The sequence below is a fragment of the Alexandromys fortis genome, unplaced genomic scaffold, assembly GCF_014885135.2.
Source record: "Alexandromys fortis isolate MF-2015 unplaced genomic scaffold, M_Fortis_MF-2015_v1.1 scaffold_71, whole genome shotgun sequence".
NCBI lineage: Eukaryota > Metazoa > Chordata > Mammalia > Rodentia > Cricetidae > Alexandromys > Alexandromys fortis.
The window spans coordinates 5245974-5272500 of NW_026067954.1; the positions used below are offsets into that span (position 1 = coordinate 5245974).

At 44.7% G+C, this 26527-nt stretch overlaps 2 protein-coding genes across 4 annotated transcripts in view; both read left to right on the forward strand.

Moving 5' to 3' along the window:
• The window catches only part of Pstpip2 (proline-serine-threonine phosphatase interacting protein 2), a 71034-nt gene extending 67388 nt beyond the window's left edge, over positions 1-3646 (forward strand). Inside the window, exon 15 of the mRNA XM_050151695.1 lies at positions 1993-3646. The gene's annotated coding sequence lies outside the window, so the exon portion shown is untranslated. The remainder of the gene's footprint in view (positions 1-1992) is intronic.
• Positions 3647-7875: 4229 nt separating this feature from the next.
• Positions 7876-26527, forward strand: part of Epg5 (ectopic P-granules 5 autophagy tethering factor) — an 85979-nt gene continuing 67327 nt past the window's right edge. For all 3 annotated transcript variants that reach the window (XR_007593493.1, XM_050151625.1, XM_050151626.1), the window contains exons 1-7: positions 7876-8004; positions 14725-15654; positions 17027-17270; positions 20708-20844; positions 21278-21385; positions 22436-22509; positions 24635-24740. Coding sequence is in view for 2 of the 3 variants with exons in the window: in XM_050151625.1 (XP_050007582.1) it covers positions 7945-8004; positions 14725-15654; positions 17027-17270; positions 20708-20844; positions 21278-21385; positions 22436-22509; positions 24635-24740 (1659 nt within the window). In the remaining variant the exon portion in view is untranslated. The remainder of the gene's footprint in view (positions 8005-14724; positions 15655-17026; positions 17271-20707; positions 20845-21277; positions 21386-22435; positions 22510-24634; positions 24741-26527) is intronic.

Below are 26527 nucleotides of genomic sequence, written 5' to 3' on the forward strand. Positions count from 1 at the left end.
GCTCATTTTCACAGTGTGAGAAATGCCTCAGGAGCCAAAAGCAATACTAAAGGAAACTCCCTGTACAGGGTACTCCATGTCTGGGTGGGCTGGGCCTGCGATGTGACTGTATGGGATTTCAGCAGCAAAGAAGAAGGAGGATCTACTTCCATCTGTAGTCTGTCTTAGTTTCCCATTTGTCTCTGACGAGACAGTCTTACTTCTTCTTTGGAAACTATTTCGAAGAGTTGAGCCATTTGCCTTTTTCTGATCTCACGTGCTTCTGGGAACGGCAGGAGAGTGGATGGATGTGGGAAGCCATGGCAAGACCTAGAGAAGTGCCACTTCTGCCCTCCTTGGTATGGATGGAGTTTACTGTCAGTTAGGAGGCAGCACAGGTTTGGGCAGTGCTCTCTGGTGGTTTGTTAGCCTCGTGCCCCACCCACCAGAAAGCACAGGAGATCAGTATATCCAGCCTTGCTTCAGGCCCCCAAACCGCCTACTTGCTGACTTAGCCCTAATTAGCTACACAGGACAGGAGCCAGGTTGTCTTAATTAAATAGAAATAATTAGCTTGAGAGGCAGGCAGATCTCTGTGAGTTCGAGACCAGTCTGGTCTACAAGAGCTAGTTCCAGAACAGGCTCCCAAACCACAGAGAAACCCTGTCTCGAAAAACCAAAAAAAAAAAAAAGCTTGTATCAATTTATATTAAATAGAACACCTTAAATTCCTTCATAAATGTGTTTAAGGTGTGAGTAAGTTTGCTATAAGGAGATGGCAACTGAAGACATAAAATTTTTCATTCTCAGCTGGGCAGTGGTGGCGCACTTTAATCCCAGCAATGGGGAGACAGAGGCGGGCGGATTTCTGGGGTTCAAGGCCAGCCTGGTCTAAAAGAGCTAGTTTCCAGGACAGGCTCCAAAGCTACAGAGAAACCCTGTCTTGAAAAACCAAAAATAAATAAAAATAAAATAAAATAAAAAAAACCCCTCATTCACTAACTAGGTATACACATAATATAAATTGTAGCCTTTTCATAAGGCTGCTTCTTTCTCTGAGCCCCGAGTAGAGACAAAGCAGGGACACTGTGAGTGAATCTCTCATCTGGCAGAGCTGCTTTCTGGACCATAGTGCGAATGATGGCTGTGGGACAAAGCACTGGCAGTCCCAAGAGCTTATTAAATAAATATATATAATGCAATATTACACTTATATACTATATAGTTATATAAAATAATATTTTATCTTTTTGTTTCCTACTCTCATTTAGATAACACACATATGCTATGGGCTTAGGACTAGCATTTGATATAGAACTCTCGCTCCCCAGAGTCCAGGTGTCCCATGTGCCAAGGCAAGATGCTAATGCCTACGCATTTCATGAGTAGAGTCACTCAAATTGTATCATTTTAATTTCCGCACCAACTCAATGAATTGGAGCTCAATTTCAGAGAATTTAAAAACCTTGCTTTCCCCCCATCCCAGTCCCATCTTTCCATGTGTGTAGTGCCTGCAGAGTCCAGGAGAGGGTGTTGGAGCTCCTGAAACTAGAGTCACTGGCGGTTGATAGGGGCTGAGAACTGAATTTAGGTCTTCTGGAGGAGCAACAAGTGCTCTTACCCACAGAGTCATCTCTCCAGCCTCAATTTCAGAGACTTTTAAGGAAAGAAACTTGGTTTAATTAATTCACTTAAGCAATGTATTGTACTATTTATATATTTGACTGTACTGTAGGGGTTGAAATATCATAGGCGACCTTAGGCATTATTAGTAATTTGTTCAATAGTTGTTGACTTTAGCTGCTATTCATGTTTTTTATTCTAACATTCTTAATAAAGACAGATTATACTTTTTGAATTAAAAGTATGTGTGTCAAAAATATCAGTGCCCATGTTATTATCATGAAGAGTTTCCGTGGTGACTGCGCTCTCTCCTTACCATTTGCTTCCTTGACCTCCTGAGTTGGCATGGATAGGTCATTCAAATGAGATGTCTTTGCTGTTTTCTTTCAGAAAAGAAAGCTTTCTCCAGTTACTGCTTCTGCGGCGTGCAAAGAGGCCCCGAGAGCAGCACAGTTCATAACCAGATTGTGTCAATCATGAAGACTTGGATGTGAACTCTTCTTGAAAATTTTTTGATGTTTTAAATTTATAGTAGACATTGACTCAACCTAGCCAAGTAGAGGTCTGCAGAGTTGTTTTTTTTTTCTTCTCAGAAAGTTTACATAGTGCCCCAGAAGGAAGAATTATTATTTCTTGTTTAGTTGCTAAGATTATGAGTGTTGTTTTCTATCTGGGGAGCAAGGTCACTCTGGATTCTGAGTGTTGGCTTGAGCAGGCAGGTCTGCGGAAGATGGTGTGAGCTGTGGAAGATGGTGTGAGCTGTGGAAGATGGTGTGAGCTGTGGAAGATGGTGTGAGCTGTGGAAGATGGTGTGAGCGGCGGAAGATGGTGTGAGCTGTGAAGATGGTGTGAGAAGCAGAAAGATGCTCTTTGGGCTGTGGGAAGTAGGGGCATGGAAAGAGCGAAACCTTTCCTTGGTGGTGCAATATTTAAAATTACCTTTGTTTTTGGCTGGAAGCCTTAGATGTGTACGATTGGTCTTGCTCATTTTACAGACGGGGAAGCCAGCAGGGTGAGATCGGGTTCCTTACAATTCTGATAGCCTTACAAACTCTGTGAGTTTGTTCTATGGTACAATTTGTCTAGCCCTGGGTGAGGCTGCCAAGCTTGTGCTCAAGTTAAAGGAGTGCGGGCACGTTGGATCAGTGAGTCACGGTGCTTGTGCAAGCCTGAGGACCTCAGCGCCGTCACTGGAACTCACTCCATTGTTAGCCTCTGGCTTCCACACGTGTGTTGTGGCATATACATAGCTGTGATTGACATGCATGCACTTTAGCCTCCACACATGTGCCTGTGATTGACATGCATGCCCCCCAATGCATCCCTTGCTGTGCTCTGGAACATTTAAAGAGGCATTCTTGTCTCTTACTTTTGCCAGCCCCACACGGCAGGAGGTCATGTACTGTTTATGTGGTATTCACACCTGGGAAAGTGGCACACTGGTACTGGTTATGACAACGTGCATTAGCACTGTGTCTTATTGGGTATTGTAAGTGTCTGTTTCACTGCAAAGAGCAAATGTGTTCCTCGCCTCTGCAGTCGCTTTCCCAGGACTTTGTCACATTGATTAAAATAAGATTGAAAGCCAGGCATGGAGGTGCCTGCCTGTGATCACAGCATGCTGGAGGCTGGGACAGGAAGACTGAGTTTGAGATCAGCCTGTGTACACAGTGAGAACCCATCTCAACCTCCCCCTGCACGAAGATCCATTATTTCCCCTCTTTCAATGTAAGATGCTCTTAGCTGTGGCCGCTCCTTGTCACGACAGGAAATTTGCACCACTTGGGCATCCTTTTGAGAAACTCAGGTTTGCAAAGGTCCGTTGACTTCCCCAAACTGGAAAGCCTCAGGAAATTGTCTATTGCACATAGAACTTTCTGTTTTTAAGTGTATTATTTATTGTTGGCAAGTCCTCAATGACTTATGTTTTCTGTCAATCAGCATAATTGATATAAACGTGTTTCATGAATGTCAAATAATATTTTAATTTTATTGCTTTTTGTCTGCTTGACATGAAGTAAAATAAAAGTTCCTGTTGATTTGGGATTTAGCATGGATTCTTGTGCTGAACATACATCTCTTCTAAGCTTTACATGCTCCTTTGACTCTCTCTCTCTCTCTCTGTATGTGTGTGTGTGTGTGTGTGTGAGTTCAGGCTCCTGCCCCTGTGTGTGTATGTGTGGGGGTGAGAGGATCACCTTGGGCCGCTCTTTGCCTTCTGTTTGACACGGGCCTTCTGTTCCTTGCTACTGTATATGTCAGGTTAGCTGGCTTTTGAGCTTTTGGGGACTTTCATGTCCTTATTTCTCACGATGTAGAAGACCTGATGTTACAGTTGTTCCTTGTAGAGCCTGCACTATGGGACGGTACGTGAGTTGGGAACTAAGCTGGAGACATACAAACACACGCACACAGACAGACAGAGAGACGGGGACACAGGTCATCCTTGATACAAGAATGCCAAGTGTATTGTGCTTCATAGGGATCTTTAACTGATAACCACGCCCCAGCTCTCGGGATCTTTCAGCTGCAGGCCTCATTAGAACCCACTCCCCTGCTATCAGGGTCTTGTGCTCAGAGCAGCTGCAGGCACAGGTAAACAAGGTGTTTTGCTCAGTTCACTCCAGTAGGCAAAGGGTCTGAGGCAGGCAACGAAAGTCAAGGGGCCAGGGGTCTGCAGCCCCAACAGTTCCTCATCACATCTGACTTTTATGTGAGTTTTAGGGATCAGAACCCAGGTCCTCACACTTGACTACTAGACTTTGCCCACTGAGCCACCTCTGCGGTCCCGAACCTCTCCCCTCTTCTCTCATAGATCTAAAGCACATCCATAGCATCTAACCAAAGATATAATATACCTATCGTGTTAAAATTTCATGAGAATGGCAATTAGGGAAGTATCTAAAAGAGTTCTTAGGGGAATGATAATGGAAAAATAATTTGAGAAATACTAGTCTAAGGTAACGTTAAGTGGGATTTCATATGGCATATCAGGAGTTCTATGAACTGCCCAGACACTATAGGCTAAAGGGCAAACCCATTCTTGGCATCTGTCCTGGCAGGGAGAAGCCATTAGCTCCTCCAGAGCGGGAGAGATTTGCTGTTTTTAATTTACTGGTTGCTCTTTTTTGCGGGATGGTGATAGGTTTAGAGTTCAGTCTCAACGCAGATTATCTGCACTGGTCACTAGGTCACATGGGGTCAGTGGAGGGTCATTGTACAGTCTCATTTCTCTAACCATGACCTTTCTATTCATGGGCCTACCAAGGATGCACTGGGGCGGCCAACGACAGAGTCCTCATCCAGGACAGTCTGCCGGATGAGCTGTCCTTGCTACACAGTTCTGCATCCACCCTGCAGTTCTGCATCCACCCTGCGGCAGTGGTGGCAGTTCCCTTATAGGCACCATGAAAGACACAGACAGTTGCACATTTTGTTGTTTATTCACATAATCCAGCCCACTCCCTCCTCTCCCCTTCAGTCTTCAGACTGTCCTCCCTGTCCAGTCCACCGGTCCAGGCATCATTCACCTTCCTGGTGCGTTGGTGAGCTGGCCCCATCGACACAGCACTGACTGGGAGTACATCTTGTCATCTTTGTTTTAGTCACTCTTGAGTTTTGCAGTTGTGGCTGCAGGCCACGCCCACATAAACAATAAGTGCAGAGCCGAGATGGTCTTAACCATGTCTGAGTTTTCCCCTCCTCTGTCAGGTGGGTTGAAGGAATTGTTTATGAGGCCTCAAGTGAAGTAGCGAGGCACAGATCCACGACAGGACGGTAATTGATGTGTCTGCCTAATGGGTTAATGTACCTGAGTCTTCTAGATTTGCTTATGGCAGAATCAGAATGCACCATTTTTGTTTCTCCAGTCTTTGCCTAATCCCCCTTTTGAGAAACAGGTTCTTGCTGTGTATTTGAGACTGACCTTGAATACAATATCTTTCTGGCTCTGCCTCCTGGGTGCTGAATAACCATGCTCAGGCAGAATGCACCATTTCCCTTGCATCATGGACAGCTGATGGGCCTGCCTGGTGTGGGACTCATGGGATCTGAAGAAAGCTAAGCAGTGTAGAAGTGACATGATTTCTTTTCATATTCATATCTACTTTATGCTCTTACAAAATGCATTTCTTCATTGGTTTCTGTTCATCTCTTTCAAGGCTGCTGCAGCAGCTTTCCAGCTCCTCCATCCTTCTCCGAGTGTCCCGAGCTTGTGATTTCCAACAGTGTAGGGTCAGCAGCTGGTAACAGCCAGCTTACACTGCGGTCCTTAGAATTATGCTTGCCCCGTGTTTTTAAATGCTAATGAAGTTGCATAAGCTTTTACCCGGATTCTTCCCTGATGGTAACCAGAGAGGCCTCAGTGATGGTGAGGCTGCAACTCAGATGAAGTCACTGTCCTCATACCTCTCCTCCCTTGAGAACCTTGTTTTCTGGCTGGGTGGGTGGGAGCAACACTAACACCCTGTCCCAACACTTTCAAGGACTGTTTCTGGTGTTCGCTGTCTTAGCTTGAAGTCCCCTAGAAGGAGATCCTGAGAGAAGGATTTGAGATCACATAGTGTGTTTCAGAAGTGAGTAATGAAACAGCAGCCGAAGAGGAAGTGAGGCAGGGATGAGAAGGAAATGGAGAAAGAATGTGCTGTAAAGGGCTGGGGAGATGCTTCAGTCCGTAAGGGTGCTTGCCAAGCCGTCTCAGGTCTTGAGTTTGACCCTGGGAACCTACGGTAGAAGGAAAGAATTGATTCCTGAAAGCCGCTTTCTGAGCTCTGTGCACACACACACACACACACACACGCGCGCACACACACACATCCTTGGAAACATGCTAGTAAGTAAATTGCCATTGTGGGAGACTGTGCTTTAATTTCCCCACAGAAATTGGAAAACAGTACAAAGTACGGACAGGAGTTAGTCCGACCAAAGGATGCACTGCTGGGAGTTTGTATCAGAAAGCTGGACTGCCGAAGAGCTATAAATTGGGTGATTTAAAACAAGAGAGCTCCCTGTCACGGTTCTAGGACTGAAGTCAGAAATCAAGGTGTTGACTGGTTTAGTCTGAGCATGTTTGATGCTTTGAGGATGTAAAAATAACTAATTCAGCGACCTAACTTCCTCACTTTCTTTTAGTGGAGGAGATTGTGAAAGGGAGAGGAATAGAAGAAGGATACCTTGTGTGTTTTTCTTCCTGTGGAAACACAAGCCTTTTTTTTTTTCATGGAAGAGATCACATCTGTGCAGAGTCCAGTAAAATCAATATATAAGCTGGCCACTTTTCAGTTTACGTGCTGATTGATTCAAGATGCTGAAGTAATTTTAGCTTAAATTAGTCGGAACCCACATCAGTTTCACAACATGTATTATTTAGTAATCAGGAAGGATAAAATAAGGCCTCCTACAGGGTGCTGTGCAGGGAGTAATTGACAGCAACAATGAAAAACTCCAAAATCCTCCGTAGAAGTTGTCACTACTTGGGAATGACCACCGGAGGGCAACAGAGATGCCAGCATAGGATCTTGTAGAGCCGCTTTAGGAAGGTCCACCCAGGAGCGACGTAGCTTTCCTCTGAACCCTTTCATGACCCCAACAAAACAACTCATATCCTTCCATTCCATTCATCAGATACTATCTCCTATGTGCTGGCTATTGTTTCGGAGGTCCTCGGGATACACCAGAGAAAGAATTAACCTGCTCTGAGGAGCTGACGCTCCAGGAGGGTTGACAGACCCTACCAATAAACCCAAGAACAAAGTACTCGCGTATTTTAAATATAGTAACGATAATATAGAGATGCCTGCTGTTATCAAGTGCCTTCCACATAAACTCATGACACCCAAGATGGTAGTACCATCATCTCCTTCTATAAAGCAGCAGACTGGAGTACACTTTGAATGGACATCCGGCTTCTTTCCGGAAACGTAAAGTATATTTAGGATGGAATTGGTTGTCTAGGGATCAAAGTCAGATTACCAAGGCCTCTTCTGGCACTGCAAGATCCAGTCTGAAGACCTCTCTGCGGAGCTGGGGAGGCAGAGGGCTGCTCCGAGTGCCCCCCTGCGGCCTGCGTCGGTTACACGGGTCGTGGCACAGAGGGCGGGACCGGAGGCGGGGCGAGGGCTGGCCAGGGGCGTGACCAGAGTGAGAATGGGCGGGGCCATCCCGCGCAAGTAGTCCCTGGCTAGTTTGTTCCAAGTCGCAGCCCGTACGGGTACCTGCGGCCGCCTCCCTTCCCTTAGTGGCGGAGGCGCCGTCACATGACAGGCAGGAGGCCGGAACTGGACGGCTTGCGTGAATTGCAGGAGTTTGACAGCAACAGACGGCGACGCCGCGGAGTCAGAGTGTATGGCCGAGGCCGTGAAGCCCCGCCGGGCCAAGGCCAAAGCCAGCCGGACCAAAAGCAAGGTGAGGATGCTGTCGCTCCCACACTAGCCCTCGGCTCCCCGCGCGGAGCCGTAGGGTCCCGTGCGGTCGGGCGGCTGTCAGGGCCACTTGGCCGCCTCCCAGTCCTGACCTCACTGGGCTTTTTATCTTCTGTTCGTCTTGGCTTCCCACACCAAAGCCTTTTCCTCCTTAGCCCCATCTCTGACTTCCTAACGTGTCCTTTGTTATATGGGAACATTTTCAGCCTCTGGAAATGCACGGAGAAGGTCCGTCCTTCCCTTGGGAGGTATGGTTTATGGATTTCAGGGATGTGTCAGTCCTTCGTTTTCAAAATTCAGGGCGATAGTGTTATTTCCTGTGAATCTGGTTGTTTACAACGTGACATGAATATCCAGAAATCAACAGGGCAGAGACCGCACAGTAGGGATGGATTTGAATTTTCTATGTTTTCTGGATTGTTGCATGCCATAAGTGTGGTTTTAAGTTGACTTGTTTTAGGTATGTCTAGAATTTTTCATTTTGCTCCTATTTACTTGTTGCAGTGAACAAATTAAAGTTTACCCCAACGTGGCGGTCAGACCTGTCTATCTATCTATATCTATATATTTATATCTATATATTTAAACAGGGTTTTTAGCCCGCTTCTGCCTTTGGGTTGGTGGAATAAAGACATGCCATCACACCTGACCATTGGATCTAAATAACATTGCCTTAATCCCAAACCCCAGAATTGGTGGTGTTGCTAAGTCCAAAGTATAATTTTGTGTGTGTGTCTGTGAACAAGTTTTAACAGCGATTTATGGGAACTTTAATAGAGTGTAAAAGAAGTGCGCGGATCCTTTTGTAAGGTAGTATAGAATTAGACACATCAGAGTCAGAAATTTCTTTTTTTTTCTTAGAGACAATTTTATACACACACACACAAACACCCACACAAGCTGACCTCACTGTGTAGCCCAGGCTGTACTTGAACCTGAGCCTCCTACCTCATTCTAGAAACATTACTTTCAACAGACCTTTTATTTATTATTATTATTATTATTATTATTATTATTATTATTATTATTTTACTTTGGGTACTATGAGCACTTAAAAATAGAAACCTCTGTGTGTGTGGTGAGGGGGCTTGAGTGCAGATTTGGTTGGACATTGTTCCGGTGAATGTTTGTGGCCCAGAGGTCAGTCTTGGGTATTGTTCTTCAGGAGGAGCTGGGTCCCTTACTTTTTGAGACAGATCCTCTGGCTGGGACTTGGGGATTGCTGTTTAGCTTAAGTTTGTTGGGGGCCATGACCTAGGATCTGCGTGTGGGCTCTGGGGCTGGAACCCAGTCCTCATGTTTCTATGGCTAACACTTTATGCAGTGTGCCATCTTCCCACTGTCAGAAACATATATGGTTTTTCAAAACGGTTTGTCTGTGTATCTTTGACTGTCCTGGAACTCACTCTGTAGACCAGGCTGGCCTTGAACTCGCAGAGATCCAGACCAGGCTGGCCTTGAACTCACAGAGATCCGCCTGCCTCTGCTTCTCAAGTGCTGGGATTAAAGGCGTGTGCTACCACGCCTGGCTCAGAAACATTTTAAGAAAAGTAATTTTGCAGTATATTGGCTTGATCAAGAACTATCTCAGACAAACAGTTAACCAGCCATGCATAAACTCCTTGAGCCTGGAATTGGTAGTTTATAACATGAGTTATCTATAGAGAACAGAATATTAAATACTAATAATCTGTTTTTTTTCCCTTCAGATAAGTGATAAAACTACAATCTATTTTTCTAAGACAGAGTTTCTTTGGCTTTTTTGGAACTTGCTCTGTAGACCAGGCTGGCCTTGAACTCACAGAGATCCACCTGCAGAGTGCTGGAGTGCTGGGTTTAAAGGCATGCTCCACCACCACCTTAAAACTACTATCTAGACAGGTTAAATGATTATCCTAAATAATGCAGTTAGCATGGTTTAGCTCAGGGGAAAGCCAGAAATCATGGCTTTCAGTCCAGTAACTTAATCATTATTTTACATATGTGTCTGTCTGTCCAAAGACAGCATATTACAGACACCTTAAAAACAGTCAGTAAAGAGGATCCTCTCTTTATTTTGTTTCATATAATTTCTAAATTAAAAATGAAAATCTTAAGCTTTTAAGTCTTATGAAAAATGATTTGTCTATTTTATCAACATATTTCAGGCAGTTTTCCTACATACACATCCAATACTCTACTTTCTCAACTGATGATGCTCATGTTAAAGCTCATTTCCAAGACATTTGCTTCAATTAGCAATCTCAGGCACACTTTGCCCCGTCCTCCAAATCTTATCGGTCACTGAGAGTTGAATTTCTGCATGATCTGGTTCTTCATCATAACTGTTGCAACTCTTGCAAGGAGGGTTTTTGCTGAACTGCCCTCACTTTCACATTCTTTCTTACTGAAATTCTCTGAACTGAAGCTAGGTTGTTACATGCATATAAATACACACACATACACATGCATATTACTGAATAGATAGGCTGGCTTCACAGAGATCAACTGCTTTTGTTTGAGTACTGATATCAAAGGTGTAAACCACCACGCCTGTTAGATTGCTGTTTTTAAAAAAGCCTTCCAAAAGCTGGGCTTGGTGGTGCACACCCATGGGCATGGGAAGCAGAGGTAGGCTGATCTCTGTGAGATTGAGGCCTGCCTGGTCTACATAGTTCCAGGACAGCCAGGGATACATAGTGAGACCCTGTCTCAAAACAGAGAACAAAGCCAAAAAAAAAAAAAAAATCCAAAGCTCCACCCCCCTAAAAAGTTCTATAGTTTTCTCATTTTACAGAGGATAGGACCAGAAACATAATTTAAGGACCCCAGCTCCAGCTTCCCTTTGAGCTTCTGCCACACCCGTCTTACTCTGTGTAGTTTCCTGCTTTAGAGCCTCGGCCTCACCCTTCCAAGCTCCCTGCCCAGCTACTGCTTGTTGTCTCAGTTTAAACCACGCTCACTCAGAGCGTTCCCTTATCATCCTCGTGATTTTCCTTCTGTCAGTAACACTGTGAGCCATTTTATGTTCCTCTTCTCATCTGTAGCAACTTTGACAGCCACAGTCTACTCTGTCAGACAATGAACTCACTGAGCGAGGGATCACTCTTGTTCCCAGTGCCTTTCATAATTCCTGTAGTCACCTGATAAAGTTGACTGAGTTAAAAAAAAATAAGAACCAGCCATGAAGCACGTGTCCAAGCTTTGTCCCTGAAGAACTAGCATAAGAAAACAAATAGAAAATGTCCATGACCCCCATGCTTGCCAGTCTAAGAAAACAGATTGGCTTTAGGGGTAAGTAGCTGCAGTTGTTAACGCTGGCTATTGTTTGGACATAGTTATAAACGCCTGTATTATTGAAACTTCTCAGTGATGAGCAGATTCAAGGCTTAGCTCAGGAAGGGTGGTGTCGTATGCTGTTGTGTGTAGTAGAGAGCTGTGGCTTCTGGATTTGTCAGACACATTCCTCAGTGGTCAGTAATCTGGTAGGTGACTTCAGGATGACAGGCAGTGGTTAGGAATCTGGTGTTTATCTACTGGATACTTTAGATGTAGCCCTAATGATGTTTTTATTCTATTAGTATGTGTCTTTGTAAAAACATTTTCCCAACCCCGAGCGTCTGGACTTCATTTATCTTAGTAAACTTAGGGTAAGAAGAACAGAATCTTAGATTTGGATTTACTCTGAAGACTTAATAGATTTTATAGTAAGGCAGAGTGGTGATGCTGTAATCCCAGCACTCAGCAGACCCGAGGAGGAGGTTTGTGAGTTTCAGGCCATCTGGACTACATAACAAATTCTAGGTTAGCTTGGCATTATGTAACAAAACCCTGTCTCAACCAATTTTATTGAGTTCTAAATTTCAACAACCAATAGCATCTAGTAATTGATGGTTGGATTGTTTTCTGCTTAACCCTGCCTGTCATCCCTGTGGTCCTGCTTCCCCTGCTCTATTGCCTAGGTAATTAATTCCCTTGTTTCTTCTAGGCATGAATTGTGATTAGAATAAAGTTGGGCAATGCTATATCCTATTTTTGGCCTCTTTTGTGCCTCCTGAGATCCAGTCATTATTGAATACATGATGCCCACTTGTTGTTTCCCCCAAAATGATTCCTTGGCATTCAGAATATAAAATCTGCAGGACTAAGTGGGACTTATAGTCTGGAGTAGAAACATCCATGTGTGTTTTAGAACAAGCATAACCGCATGACTGTTTCCACATTGCTCAAAGAAGTATGTCTGTGTTAGTGTGCACGTGCATACAGAAATGGACATTCCCAGAGTTCCATCTCCAGGAGATAACTGTTGGTGACAGCTTGTTGTGTGTCTGATTTAGCTTTTCCCTTCTCCCTACCACACACAACACTTCAGGGCATTTTACTGTGACAAGCCCAAGGTAGAGGAGAAAGTAAAAATATTTCTAAGACCAGAAGTGATGTAAAAGTTTTAAGGAAGAATATAACTTGTGAACAGAAGCACAGGCAAATTCTCAGAAGGAGACAGTTGTTCTGCTCAGAGGGCACAGGATGCTTTAATAGCATTTAAGAGAATCTACCTGGAGAGGTGACTCAGTGGCGGAAGCCATGCCGCAGCCTCTGGGAACAGTGCACAAATGTCTTGAAAATGGAGCTCCTTATGGGAGGGCTCTTTGGAGAATCCCGCCCATCTGGCAAGGACTCGGGGAGGTGATGCTGGAGACCTCTCTGCTGACCCTGGGAGCTCTTGAGCTGCAGGCCTTTCTAACTCTGGCTCTGCTTGTTCCTACGGCAATTCTCAGTGTTGCTCTGTCACTTGTGACTGTAGCTGAGTTGACTGGGAACAAAAACTGATAATTTTAATAAAGTTTCTTCAAGGAAATTAAGCATCTTTGCTGTCTATCACAGAAACCAGTTCCTTTGGCTGCCACTGGCTGTCTTTACATTCATCCCAAGTAAGCTGGAGGAACTCACTACGGTTAATGATTCTTGCTTACTTAACTGTTCTAAAAAGAGAGATAACTATATTCCAAGAACTTACATTTCTGCAGTATATCCACATTTTTTTGAATGATTTCATTTTAGTTTTTATCTTTTGGTTGTTCTGGGGTAGAACCCAAGGCTTTTTGACAGTGAGTGCTTTTCCACTGAACTGTATCCTGGCCCTGCATGATTTAAAAATGGGTTCCTTATGTGTATGCAACTTGTGCAAGGGTAAAAAACTGAATAAATACAGATTCTTTGTTAACTGCGTGTCTGTTTTTATATATAAGACATGTCTTTTGGACTGGAGAGCTGGCCCAGTGGGTAAGAGCTCTTGCAGAGGACCTGGATCTTGTTCACAGCACCCATGTTGAGGGGTTCACAGTTTCTTGTAACAGGTCCCAGGAATCTGGTATTCCCTTTTGGCCTCCATGGGTATTGCATGCATGTGGTACACACCCAGACAGGCACGCATGCATATACATCAATTAAAAAGAAACAAATTTTTTTTTTTTTTTTTTTTCCCGAGACAAAGTTTCTCTATGTTGCTTTGGAGCCTGTTCTGGAACTCGGAACTCTCTCTGTAGACCAGGCTGGCCTTCCTTGGAGCTCATAGAGATCCCACAGCCTCTGCCTCCTGAGTGCTAAGATTAGGATTAAAGGTGTATATCATTACTACTTGGCTAAGAAAATTTCTTAAAATTACCAGAGACATGAATTATTATGCTAGTGGCTTGAGAACACTTTGAGTTTTTTACATTTTATTTCACTATTGGTGAAGATAGTTATATTCACAATGTCTCCTAGTTCCCTTTTCCCTCCCGTCTAAAGTAGGCAAAATAATTGGGAGCTGACCGTCTTTAATCAAAGTGGAGTGCAGGAGATTCCCACCTTGGCATGAAAGTTCACTTCTGAATGTATTAGGAAGCTTACACAGTCATACTGAGAAGAGGAGGAGACACCTTTGGGAGGGTACATTCCTGCAAATGCAGTATGTTCAGTTAGGGTCATAGCTCAAGGGGAAAGTGTGGCAGAAAGGGACACCCCATCTATATTGGGTGATATTGTAAAGGTAGTGGGGAGGTGAATTCTCTGAGTGCTTGTGAGCCCATGTCACAAACGCTCAAAGGCACGGGACCTCACTGTTTGATTTTGGTGTACTTACATCAACTGCTGACAGCTGTGGCCTGGGCTCAGCCCTTCAGTCTTTAGAGGCGCATCCTCGGGGTCCGCTCATGGCTCCCACCTGTGACTGAGGAAACTGAGGCTTCCTTATTAATAGAAGAAGTTAGAACTGGACTCAAGAGGAGGCTCAAAGGTAGTTTTACTAGAGTTTCAGAGAAATTAAAGGACAGGTTAGGTGACAGTCATGGGAACTTCCAGGAGAGACAGAGAAAAGACAATGCTTTCAGCCTTGGCCATCTCAATCCAATTTTCACTCAGTTTAACTTCAAAAATCCCTATAGTCTTGAACAGTCTCAGCATTGTTCGGTTGCCCCAAATCAAAGCATTGAAACCTATTAAATATAATAGATTTTTATATTTAAACCTATTCAAGTAGTTGGTCTGGAAGAAAACTGATATGGGCCTGACGTGGAATCAGAGAGCTTATTAAGAGAGGAAAAAGCACTCCTAAGAATGGCATTGGGTTAGCAAGCTGAGGGAAGAACCCCCCCCCCAATGTCAAATGTAGATATTTATGTATAATTTAAAATTCTTCATCTGAAACAATCAGCTATTGTTATATTTCATATCTTGCTTTTAGGAAAAGAAGAAAGATGAAGTCCCTCAGACTTCTGTTGTAGTTTCCCTTCCAGAGACTTCTAGAGAGCAGGAAATCCCATCTCTAGCTTGTGAACTCAAGGGAGATGATCTGAAAGTGTCAGCTGATTCCCAGCTCCACAAGGATGTCAGTGGATGGAACGAAAGTGAAATGTTTGATATACCACTCACCTCCTTGACTGTAGGTGATGAAGGCTCCCTAATACTTGACACAGAGGACCTGAAAGAAAGGGCAGAGATCAGAGCCCATGATGGAGATGGTGAAATCAGGCTGAAGGTTGACCCTGGAGACAATGTTTTAACTAAAGTTGAACCTTCCAAGCACTTTACAGAGACGGAGGAAAGCACACTGATGCAGCATGGACCTTCAGAAAGCACACCACAGTCTGGTTTCCCATGTACTCAGCAGGAAACGGGAAGTTTACAAGTCAGAGAAACTCAGACCAGGAAAGAAGATGAAGAAGCCCTTAGTTCAAAGCTGCTTCAGATTGCCAGCTCACATACTTCTTACGAAGCCAAAGAAGTTTCTCAGCCACCCAGAGTGAAGAAACTGTATCCTGAGTTGCCAGCTGAAATGGTGGAGGTACCAGCTTTGGTGGTTGTGAAGCCCTTGGTCTGCAGTGAGCGACTCTACCCAGAACTCCCATCTCCACCGGAACTAGTACCATTTACTAAAGAACAGCTAAAACTCTTGGAGCCTGGCTCATGGCTGGAAAATGTTGAGTCATATGTAGAAGAATTTGACAGCATTGCTCATCAGGACAGGCATGAGTTTTATGAGTTGCTTCTGAATTACTCACGATGCAGGAAGCAGTTGCTGTTGGCGGAGGCCGAGCTGCTCACTTTGATGTCTGATTGCCAAAACGCCAAAAGTCGACTGTGGAGCTTTAAGGATGAACAAATGGCTGTACAGGTATTTTGGCTGTGTGTGTCAAGCTTCTCAGCTTGGGGAATTGGTAGCTGAGCTGCCTTTCCTTCGCTGCTGTCTAGGATGTCTCTGTGTTAAACCTACCCAGCCCTGGCTCCAGCAGTCCAGGAATCACAAGATCAAATGGCCACAGGGGCAGGCCATAACGTGTAGGTGAGGGCTGAGTAGGACAGTGGTCAGCGGAGGAGCACCTGCCGCGTCCAGAGGGAAAGCAGCTCTTGCCATCTTGCTGACTGATGTATGATTGACTTGCTACATCTTGGGATTTTTCAAGAGAGGCAGGAATGTGTTTTTTTGCATGAAGGATTCTAACTGAGAGTGTTAGCAACTAACTAAGTACAAATATGCAGATATATACACTTCTACACACAATCTAAGCCAGCAGCTGTGTCTCAAGGTAAAATTCAGCAGTACAGTGTTAGTTTTAGATTTTGGTATAATGCCACAAGTGAATAGAGAGAGGATAATAAAGTAGGAAAGCCCATTAAGTGTGACACCCTCTGGAGGTCAGAGCTGCCTTTTCTTAAGGGACTGGGAGGGATGGCAATAAGAGAAGGCCATTTTTGACGTTTGGCATTGAAGGAAAGCTGGAAGAGATACTGGTGACACATGATTTGCTGGCCCCTACCTTTCATTGTGCAGAGCCTTGTATATCTTTTTATAGATTCTGTGGAAAGAGACACATTTGGAAATACTGAGAAAGAAAGGGAGGGTAGAGAAAAAGCCCGGTGGAGAAACAAGAGCACTTGCTGCTCTTGCAGAGGTTTGGTGTGATTGCCAGCATGCATGCAAGCAGCTTGTAACTAGTAACTCCAGTTCCTCTTCTGACCTTCATGGGCAGCCAGACGTGCATTTGGTACACATACAGTCATGCAGATGAAACAGTCATGCACATAAAATAAAACTAAAACAAAATGAAAACGAAAAGAAAGAAAATGAAAGGATAGACCCAAAGTATGGTGGGAGAAATTTATATAATGGAGAAGGATTCCTTTCCAGAAAGAATGAGGTAGATCTAGAGGTGTTTCGGATACTGTATAGTTGAGGGATAGCACATTGGCCTTGGTAATTTTAGCATAGAAAGTAAGATGCCAGTTGTGAGTTTCAGGGACAAATGTTTCTGCTTCCATGCTGACCTTGCTGGGGCACTCTCTATGGAACTTGTCATGTATTTGTGGTTGGCAGTGTTCTCTGACTCACGGCCGTTATTTGCTCGTATTGTTTTGTATGTGTAGAGTTGGGCCCTCACTGTGATTATAAGCTTCTCAAAAACGGCGCTGAAGCCTGTGTCTTCCACTTGCTGCCTGGCTGCCTCAGGTGCAGCTGGTTTCATATTTCCTCCTTTATCTGCCGGTAGGGTATCTGCGCAGATCAAGTGAAAGTTTATGGTCATCACCACTACCAGAGAGTAGAGATGAATGAAAATGTCCTGGGAGAATTGAAGAAGCTGTTTGATGCCAAATCTGAGCACCTTCACCAGACACTGGCTCTTCACTCTTACACTTCTGTGCTCTCGAGGTTGCAAGTGGAGTCGTACATCTACACGCTGCTCAGTAGCTCAGCCGTTCTGAGGTCTTTAGCAGTTTCCCAGCAAGACCAAGGTACGTAAATAGTGAGTTTTCTCTTATACTTGACTGTGGAAAAGAACTGAGGGTAACTGAGTCAACTGTAGTTATGGATGGTTGTAAGCTGCCACGTGGGTGCTGGGCATCAAGACCTGGTGGGTCCTCAGGAGGAACAGCGGTGCCCTACCCACTGACGGAGCTGTCCAGCCCCCAGGGTACCTTTTCATCCTCTTGCTTTTCTTTTGCGTTTTATTTACTTGTTTTTCCCCCCTCACATTCTTGTTTTTTGAATTTCTAACTGGCGCTCTGTAATGTTCTGAAGTAGAAATTCTATTCTTTCTTTTCTTGTGATGGTTCCCTGCTCTGCCCTGGCGTGTCTTCTGCCCTCTCACACGTGCGAAGTCAAGCACTCTGCCAACAGAGTCTGTTGTCAGACCAAGTGTCTAACATATTAGTAGAACTTTGTGGGGGATTGTTTTGGGAGAGGGGAAGAATTTATTTGGCTTACAGTTCAAATAGTTATATCTGTCCTCATGGCAGGGAAATCATGATGGTGGGATATAAGCAGCTGTTCATTGGATCCTCATTCAGGATGCAAAACCTGAAGACCAGCCCCCAGTGACCCACTTCCTCTAATAAGGCTCCACTTCCTACAGGTTCCACAACCTTCCAGAAATCACCATCAACTGGGCATCAAGTGTTGAAGTAAATTAGGGAAGATTTCACATTCAAAGCACAGTGTTTTGCTTTTAGCCCTGGTCATCTCAATTCAATTTTCACTCAGCTTAACTTCAAAAATCCTCATAGTCTTGAAAATTCTCAGCATTGTTCAGTTGCCCCAAATCAAAGTGTTGAAACTTATTAAATATAATAAAAGAATAGCAGTGGTTGGTCTGGAAGAAAACTGACCTGTAACTCCTTTTGTAAGAGTGCAGTTCAAGCTGGGCATTGGTGGTTTATGCCTTTAATCCCATACTGGGGAGGGAGAGGCAGGTGGATGTCTGTGAATTCAGGGTCAGCCTGGTCTACAGAGCTAGTTTCAGAACAGGCTCCAAAGCCACACAGAAAAACCCTGTCTGGAGAAAGGAGAAAGGGCCTGGAGGCCCTTGTTGGCCTTGAGGTGGGAGACTGCGTATTACCTGGAATCTAAACAAGATCAGGCCTTAATGGAAAGGAGAGTCATCCCTTGAAAGCCTAGATACAACCTTCATTAAGAGAGAATAAAGCCAGGCCCAGCACCCAGGAGGCAGAGGCAGAGGCAGAGAGGCAGAGGCAGGTGGATCTCTGTTAGTTCTAGGCCAGTCTGGTCTACATAGTGAGTTCTAAGACAGCCTGGGCTATATAGTGAGACCCTCTCTATAAAAATCCAAAGCAAACCATGGCAAAAGAGAGAATAAGAGAGTGTGTGTATGCACGTCAGAGAGAGAGTCAGAGAGAGAGAGAGAGAGAGAGAGAGAGAGAGAGAGAAAGAGAGAGAGAGAGAGAGCGCGCGCGCACAAGAGCATGAATGTGCCGCAATGCCAGGGATGGGTGGGAGCAGGGGAGAATCTGCAGTTCACATCTCTATGCAAAATCTTGAGAAGCCTTCAGAACAATCCTAAGAACAAAGAAAATTGTGATGTTTTGTAACACTTATACTGATGGGAAGTTTCACATCATGTGATTTAGTTTCAGTACAGTATGACTGACAAAGTGTGGAGGAGCCAGGTATCATAAATTGAAAGCTGTCAAATCATAGCATAGATGGCTTCTTAAGTCTGTCCCAGACACAGCTGCAGGGAGGCGTGGTCTGGTTCAGGCTGTAGAATCTAGCCTGAGGGCGCAGGGTAAGCATCAAATCCTGTCGCCCATGTCTGGGCATCTGGGGCTTGAATCATCAGTGCCCCAAAGTCCCTGGTAGCCCTCCTTGTCTCACTCTGCTACCTACAGCACTATAGTCTCTGTATTGGACTGGCCACATCTGCTCCATGCCTGCTGCTCTCCTTGGTGGATGTCCCTTGGTTCTGGCATCTTCAGCATCCCGAGGTCTTCATGGCAACTTAGGCTTCATGTTCTCAGCCTTATTTGATGGCCCCGCAGCGCCTCTCTGCAGGGAATTTGACTTTGCCCATATTGTCCAGCCTTACCCTGCAGCTTTGAGGAACCTTGGAGCAAGACACCATGGCCCCCTTACTGTTCTATGTACTGTGGACAGTGGCACTGAGTTCCCCCAGCCAGAAATAGAGTGTGACCCACTTCTTCTCTCAAATATACTTGCTGATGCTTGTTTGCCAGGAAGGAACACTTTCAGGGCATTCTCAGTTTAGGCTCGACCTTTTAAATACACACACAAGTTGGAGTGTTGAATGCTTAGGGCCTTGCCCTCCGTGTGTCCTGCCCTCCCAGTGCAGAACCCGAGGCTTCTCTTCTTCAGGACTGCCCTGTCTGCAGCTTTGAACTCGCCCCTTTCCTGGCTAACCCACACGTTGTTCATGTCTTTCTGGTCCCCTTGTTGCTCTCTTTCCTCGTAGACCTGGGTAAGAAAAGTGAGCACTAGCCATGCTGTAACTTTAATAACTGCCTGTCTTGAGATTTTCTCCTCCAAACAAATTAGTCTGTAATTTTGGGTAGGATGGTCAAGATTCTTTGCCAGGATATCACAGGAATAACTTCTGTCCTAGTTCCCAATAGAGTTATTGCTTAGCTCTGTGGTGGTTTGAAAGACAATGGCCCCCTAAAACATTGGCACTATTTAAAGGTGAGGCTTTTTGGAGTAGGTATGGTCTTTTTGGAGGAAGTGTGTCACTGTGGGAGTATACTTTGAGTCTTCTATACTCAAGCTATTCCCAATGTCTCAGTTCACTTCCTGTTGCCTTCTGATCAAGATGCAGCCAGCACCATGTCTGCTTTTATGCTGCCATGCTCCCTGCCACGATGATAATGAACTGAACCTCTGAACTGTAAGCTGCCACCTCAGTTAAATGTTTTCTTTTGTAAGAGTTGCTGTGGTCATGGCGTCTCTTCACAGCAATGAAAACCCTAACTAAGACAAGCTCCAAAACACTTCATGAGCCAAGCCCTCATTGTCTGGTCGTCCAAACTCTCAGCAGAATGGCCTGTCAAGTTCTGCTTAATCAGTTCAGTGCTTGCCCAGCCCATAGCTCTAAACTCTTCTGTGTTTATCCAGCACAGTAGTTCCAAAGGCATACGGAGCACAGGTCAATCTTGTTACAGCAGCCCCACTCCTTGGTGATGTCTCTTTGTGTTACTGCTCTTCTGACAAGAGACAGCTTCAGGTAGAAGTGTTTGCTTTGACTCAGTTCAGTAGGACGTATCCCTCAAGGGCCATGGCAGCAGGAGCACCCTCAGTCAGCCTCTTTGGGTTTTTATCTGAACTAAATGTTTTACGCTTTTTGGTTTCTTTGCTTTAAGTGGAGAAGCTAAAAGTCCCCAGTACCATTAGGAGCCCTCGGCTAAGCCCCTCATCTTTGCAGGCTCTAAACTGACAGGCGGCATTCCCTCTGACGTGTGTCAGCTGAAGGAGTGCATCAGCGTCTTGTTCATGTTCACCAGGAGAGTGAGTGAGGATGCCCAGTTCCATGAGGACGTCCTTCTCTGGCTGCAGAAGCTGGTAAGGGAACAGCTGCAGGCAAGGAGGTCTTTCATTGCTTGGGTAATCTAAGAATAGTTTCTTATTTTGTGTTTCATATTTCTTTATTCTATAGCTTTTCCAGTTAATTCATTTAATGAGTTAATGACTTTTCTTTGATGGTTACAAGTGATTTGTCTTGCTACTTTGTGTGTCTAATGAGCTCTGGCTTCCAGGTCAGGAGGAAATGCAGAGGGAGGAGAAGACTGACTGCTGACCCACCACGTGCCTAATCATGTTTGATGATAAACTTAGTGATGCTTAACATGAGAAGAAAGGTGTCAGGATTTGGAAAATTGAGGTGTTTTACAGAGAAGACCTATGTCTGGGCACTCTAGAAAGGTTGCATGCACCCCCAGCTCACTGGTGCATGAGTTTATTAAGCTAGTGAAAACAAGAGTCTTTTCTTGTTCAGGTGTCAGTGTTACAAAGAGTTGGCTGTCCTGGAGATCACTTCTTCCTCCTCAACCACATTCTCCGATGCCCAGCTGGCGTCAGTAAATGGGCTGTTCCTTTCATTCAGGTATGATGATCTTTTGATTCTGGGGATGTGGTGGGTATTTTTATTAGTTTTCCTTAAGAAATGTCTAAAACAATGCATCCCCCAAAGACCTAATCGAGTGGTATTTAAATAAAAATGTAAAAGACATATATTTCTATTACTTGTATTCTTAATGTATCTGCATGGACTTATGTGCACAGTATCCGTTTAGGTGTCTGCAGAGGCTAGAAGGCATTGATGTGTTACTGGACTTAAAAGTGGTTGTGAGCTTCCTGATCTGGGTGCAGGGAACCAAACCTTCCCCTCTCTCTCTTGGGGAGCAGTGAGTCTAACCACTGAGCCCTCTCCCTGGTTCCCTCAATAAAGCCTTTAAACCAGGAGTGCATGTGTATAGGGTTAGTGCCAGCACTTTCTGGGTCATCACAGGTGAAGAGATTAGCACAGAATTGCAAAAGTTCAGCTGCAACCCAGCTTGGTAGGCTCACAAGTGTTTAGTTTAATTTGGTAAGGTTTGAGTAGGACAGCTTACCAGGACTGTTTGTCTTTTCTATAGTAATCACCACAACTCTAATCCATCTCACAGTACAATTGGTACTAGCATAGCAGGGAGATCTAGGTCTGTTAGCAGCGTGCATACACTTATCAGTTGACCATATGGTCTATAGTTTCTCCTATGCCAAGCCCCCTTTGGCCATTTTTATTATTCCTAGCCACCACTCAGATAGCAGGAACCAAAATGTATATCAAATTCAACTCAACTCCTTCATATTTTCTTTAATATTTCTGGTGGTGTGGAGCCTAAGTCACTCTGATAATGATGAGGAGGAGGTTTTGTTTTTCTTGGTTTAAAGCAGCTGTGCTGTGCTCTAACAGCTGCTGCAGGTGTTTGACATCAGCTGCTCATCCTCTGCTCTGAGGTAGTGTGCATGTAACGACTCCAGCTGTGCCTTGTGCTTTGGAGCAGGTGTCAGGCTTAGCTTTGTCCTCTGACTAGCATCTTGCTTATTCGATACGTGTAAACCAGCATGAGCTGGGTTTCTACAGTATGCTTTTTTCATTTTCTGATTTCAGATCAAAGTGTTGAATAACCCTTCAGGGGTCTTTCATTTTATGCAGTCCCTTGCCCTGCTGATGTCTCCTGTCAAGTAAGTGTGGAAGAGCCTTGAAAAATAGAAATTGAATACTCTGTCAAAGTGTTGGTTTCCTTAACTGCCCACATCCAGAGAGAACTGCTAAGGGAAGTGTTGGCATTCTAGAATTTAACACTGCAGATTTTCTGTGGGTTTGATACTCCTGTCCCAAAGTGGTACATCTAGCTGCTTATTAGCCTTTCTCATGTCCTCCCCTTTTTAGTGGGTTTGTCTCTCATTGTGTGTCATTGTGAAAGGTGCCACAGACTAAGAGATGGTAAGTTCCTTAGATTAGAGGGGGATCCTGCTGTACGTGTTGAACTGTGGAGCCATGAGGACTGCCGAGGAGTTAGTGTAGCAGTAAAGAGCTGAGCAGTCGGAGACAGGTCCACAGTGGAAGAGTCGGCTTCTGAGAGTGTGTTGGATGTCATTAGCTGAGGGGCTGGGGAGAAGAGTGTGAGCAGAGGCCCTGATCCAGAGTTGCAGAGGGCTGGGGTGTAGATAGCGAAGGTCATGGGTCTCCATGACCTTTGAGGGTAGAAAGCCTCAAAGCTGGAGGACCTACACTTGATGTGGCTTGGCCTGTGAACAAGTGAGAGGTTTTTGAACAGGGAGCAAAACTTGTACTCAAGGAAGATTAGGCCAGGGGTGGTGGGACACACCTGTTATCACTGCACCCCAGAGCTTGTGACTAGGGAGGATCATCAGTTCAAGGTCAACTTGGGTTACACCAAAAGCGGGGTGGGGGGGTTGCTTTGGACAGACAGTGAACTGGAGACAGAATAGTATGTACTTTTTCATTACTTCATTGATGGCTGCAGGCATTTATGTCTCTCCTGCCTCAGGATCCCAACCGGCCACACAGTAAAAGGGCAGGCATGTTTTTGATCCTGGGAGGATGCAGAGCCTGCTTGTTGGTGACCCTGACACTGTTACTACCAGCTAACCTGCCTCGGGGCCTGTTGACTAGGTCACGATAGGAGATAGAATGTTCTCTTCCTGGGAAATGATTAGTAGCTGATTAAAGGATGCAGAGAGGGACTGTGTATGCCCAGAGACCAGGAGGGCATCCATAGCGGAAGTACAAAGGAGGGCTGTTCGTTCTTGTTTTAAGATTTATTTATTATGTATGCAGTGTCCTGCCTGCATGCATGCCTATGCACCAGAAGATGGCACAACATCTCATTACAGATGGTTGTGAGTCACCATGTGGTTGCTGGGAATTGAACTCAGACCTTTTGTTTGTTGGGAATCAAACTCATGACCTCGGAAAGAGCAGCCAGTACTCTTAACCTCTGAGCTAACTCTCCAGCCCCCAAGGAAGGCTGTTTTATACATAAGGAAAATGAAACTTTCGGACAACATGCAAGTGACACATACCAATGGACACGTGGGGAAAGGGAAATATTTGAACTTCAGAGCTGTAGGAGGTTTCTGTCTAAAGAGAGAAGTGGATGGGTACTTATTCACAGAGGACTGCAGATGTGGTCCAAGAGGAAACTGTTCTGGTTACATTGCTCATCAGATGGAACAGCCGCTTGGAAAGTCCTGCCGCTCTTTTTCTGGCCTCTATCCTTTACTGCCTGCACGCAGAGGCCGCCCTGACCAGGGAGGTAATGTCTGACTGGGCGTGTTTGCCTTATGTATGCCTTTTGGCCCCAAACAGCTTCTCTATCAACTGTATAATACCTTTTTATTTTTGATAAGATACATTTTTAATCATGGGCACTTGTATGTGTCAGGATATACGCATATACAGTATGTGTGAGTGTGGGTGCCCATGGAGGCCAAAAGAGGGCTCTGGATCCCATGGAGCTGGGGTTGCAGGAGCTGCCTGATGTGAATGCTAGCTTGTGCAAGAACACCAAGTGCTCTTCACCACGTAGACCAGATCTAGAACTTGTTAACATCAATCCCAGGCTGACCTTGAACTCAGAGAGATCTGCCTGCCTCTGCCTTCTCAGTACTGGGATTTAAAGCTAAGCACTGTTATTCCTGGCCTTAGTTCTTCTTTTTTGATCATTTAAACCATTTGGCGGCTGGGCTGATTACTGACTCTTTCTTAGCCTAGGTGATCCAAACGTGCTTGTATCACACTTTCTATGTCCATATCGTCAGATTCTTGTCTGTTGTCTTTTAGAAATCGAGCAGAGTTTATGTGCCACATGAAGCCCAGTGAGTGGAAGCCATCATCTTCAGGGCCTGCATCTGGGAATTGGACACTCGTAGATGAAGGAGGAGAAGAGGTAACTTGTGTCTGCAGTGTTCACTTTAATCAATTTTGAGCTCTGCTTACATGCAAAACATTGTTCTAAGCACTTTCTTGTAAATCTCGATTGTCCCAGTGACCCTATGAGGTGAGTAATGTTGAGACCCTCTTTTACAGATAGGGACAACAGATGTGTAAAGGAAGGTAACTTGTTTCAGGTCATGTGGTCATTAAATGTAAAACCTCTAGAGCACGTTCCCGAGCCAGTAGCCCACCTTGATGTCCTTTGTAGATGTGTTCAGATGGCAGAAGCTGGAACTGGAAAATGGAGCAGAGTGGTACTGTGTGAAATGTGTATTAAGGTTTTATCTTGCACAGTAACAGGTTCCTGGGACTGGGATCTCACAGATGACCTCTGCATAATTTTGATGAAAATCTAATGAATAAAAAAATCTAGCTTCTCAAGACAATTTTAAAGAAGTTTTAAGATAACTCTTGTTAATTTTTCTTTCCTCTACAAGTGATTAGTGGTGTATTTGTTTTTTTTTGTTGTTGTTGTTTGTTTGTTTTGTTTTGTTTTGAGACAGGGCTTCTCTGTAGCTCTGGAGCTTGTCCTGGAACTAGCTCTTGTAGACAAGGCTGGCCTCGAACTTATAGAGATCCACCTGCCTCTGTCTTCCGAGTGCTGGGATTAAAGATGTTTGCCACCTCTGCCCATCTTTAGTGGTGTATATTTCAGGGATTTTTCTTCTGCTCATTAGAAGTTCCTGGGCCTGTTTCTGGCTGAGCCCTTGATTTGGCCAGCACAGAGCCTCAGCAGGCAAAGGCCCTTGCCATCAGATGTAATCTGTCTTAAACCCGAATTTTATGTTCTAAGATGCTCACTAAAATCCTTTGTCTGAGGAATAGAAACTGGACAGCAGTCCCCAAAGTGACCCCCATGCTGCTGTGGGGGTCATGTTGATGAATTGCACCAGGGTCCATTCAGGGATGAGTGCTCCCATTGTCTTGTTCTTTATCCCTTCTGATGCCTTGTAGCAGGTGGGCAGGTGGTGGGAACTGATGTGGGCTTGCAAACACTTATGGGAAAACTGAGTTTCTCAGGAGCTAATATAAATTCTCTTTGGAAGACTGTAACAAAATGTTTTTTGTTTGTTCATTCTTTGCTTTTCCCTAATGTGGTCTTTCTTTAAAATAGTCTTTTTCTTTTTTTTTAAATCTTTTTTATTTTTGATGTGTTCCCTGAAGTTAACCCCAGAGACAGATTCTACATTGGTGCTTGCTTCTTGGTTAGCACTCACTAAAAAGGAGTGAATTCAAGAACTTAGGGAGTTAGGCATCATGGTGTATGCCTTTAATTTCAGCACTGCATGGGGAGAGGAAGGAGGATCCTGATATGTAGGACAGACGAGGCTAGATTGCAAGACACTCACCCACCAAAAACAAAAACAAAAAAGAGAAAGAAACCCAAAATCAAAAAACATAGGCCAAAAGACCAACAACAGCAAAAAAATAAAAGCTGCTTCCCTAAGGAAACAAGTAAAACCCAACAACAATAGCAGCAAGCAAGGAAAAGCAAAAGCAACCCAGAAGAAGTTAGTACTGGAGACTGCTAAGAGCTTGGTTGGATCCGAAAAGTCTGTGGGGAGGCCTGTGGTTCATCCATATCATTGGTTCTCACACGAGCCCCACTAAGGCTCACTTGGGTGACTTATGAGGCTTGTCAGGCCCACACGTGGGGCCAGTTTTCTAGAGCCTACCGGGTGATCTAATGTTCAGCTGGAGTCAAGAACCCATGTTAGCCATTATATACATGGTATTATT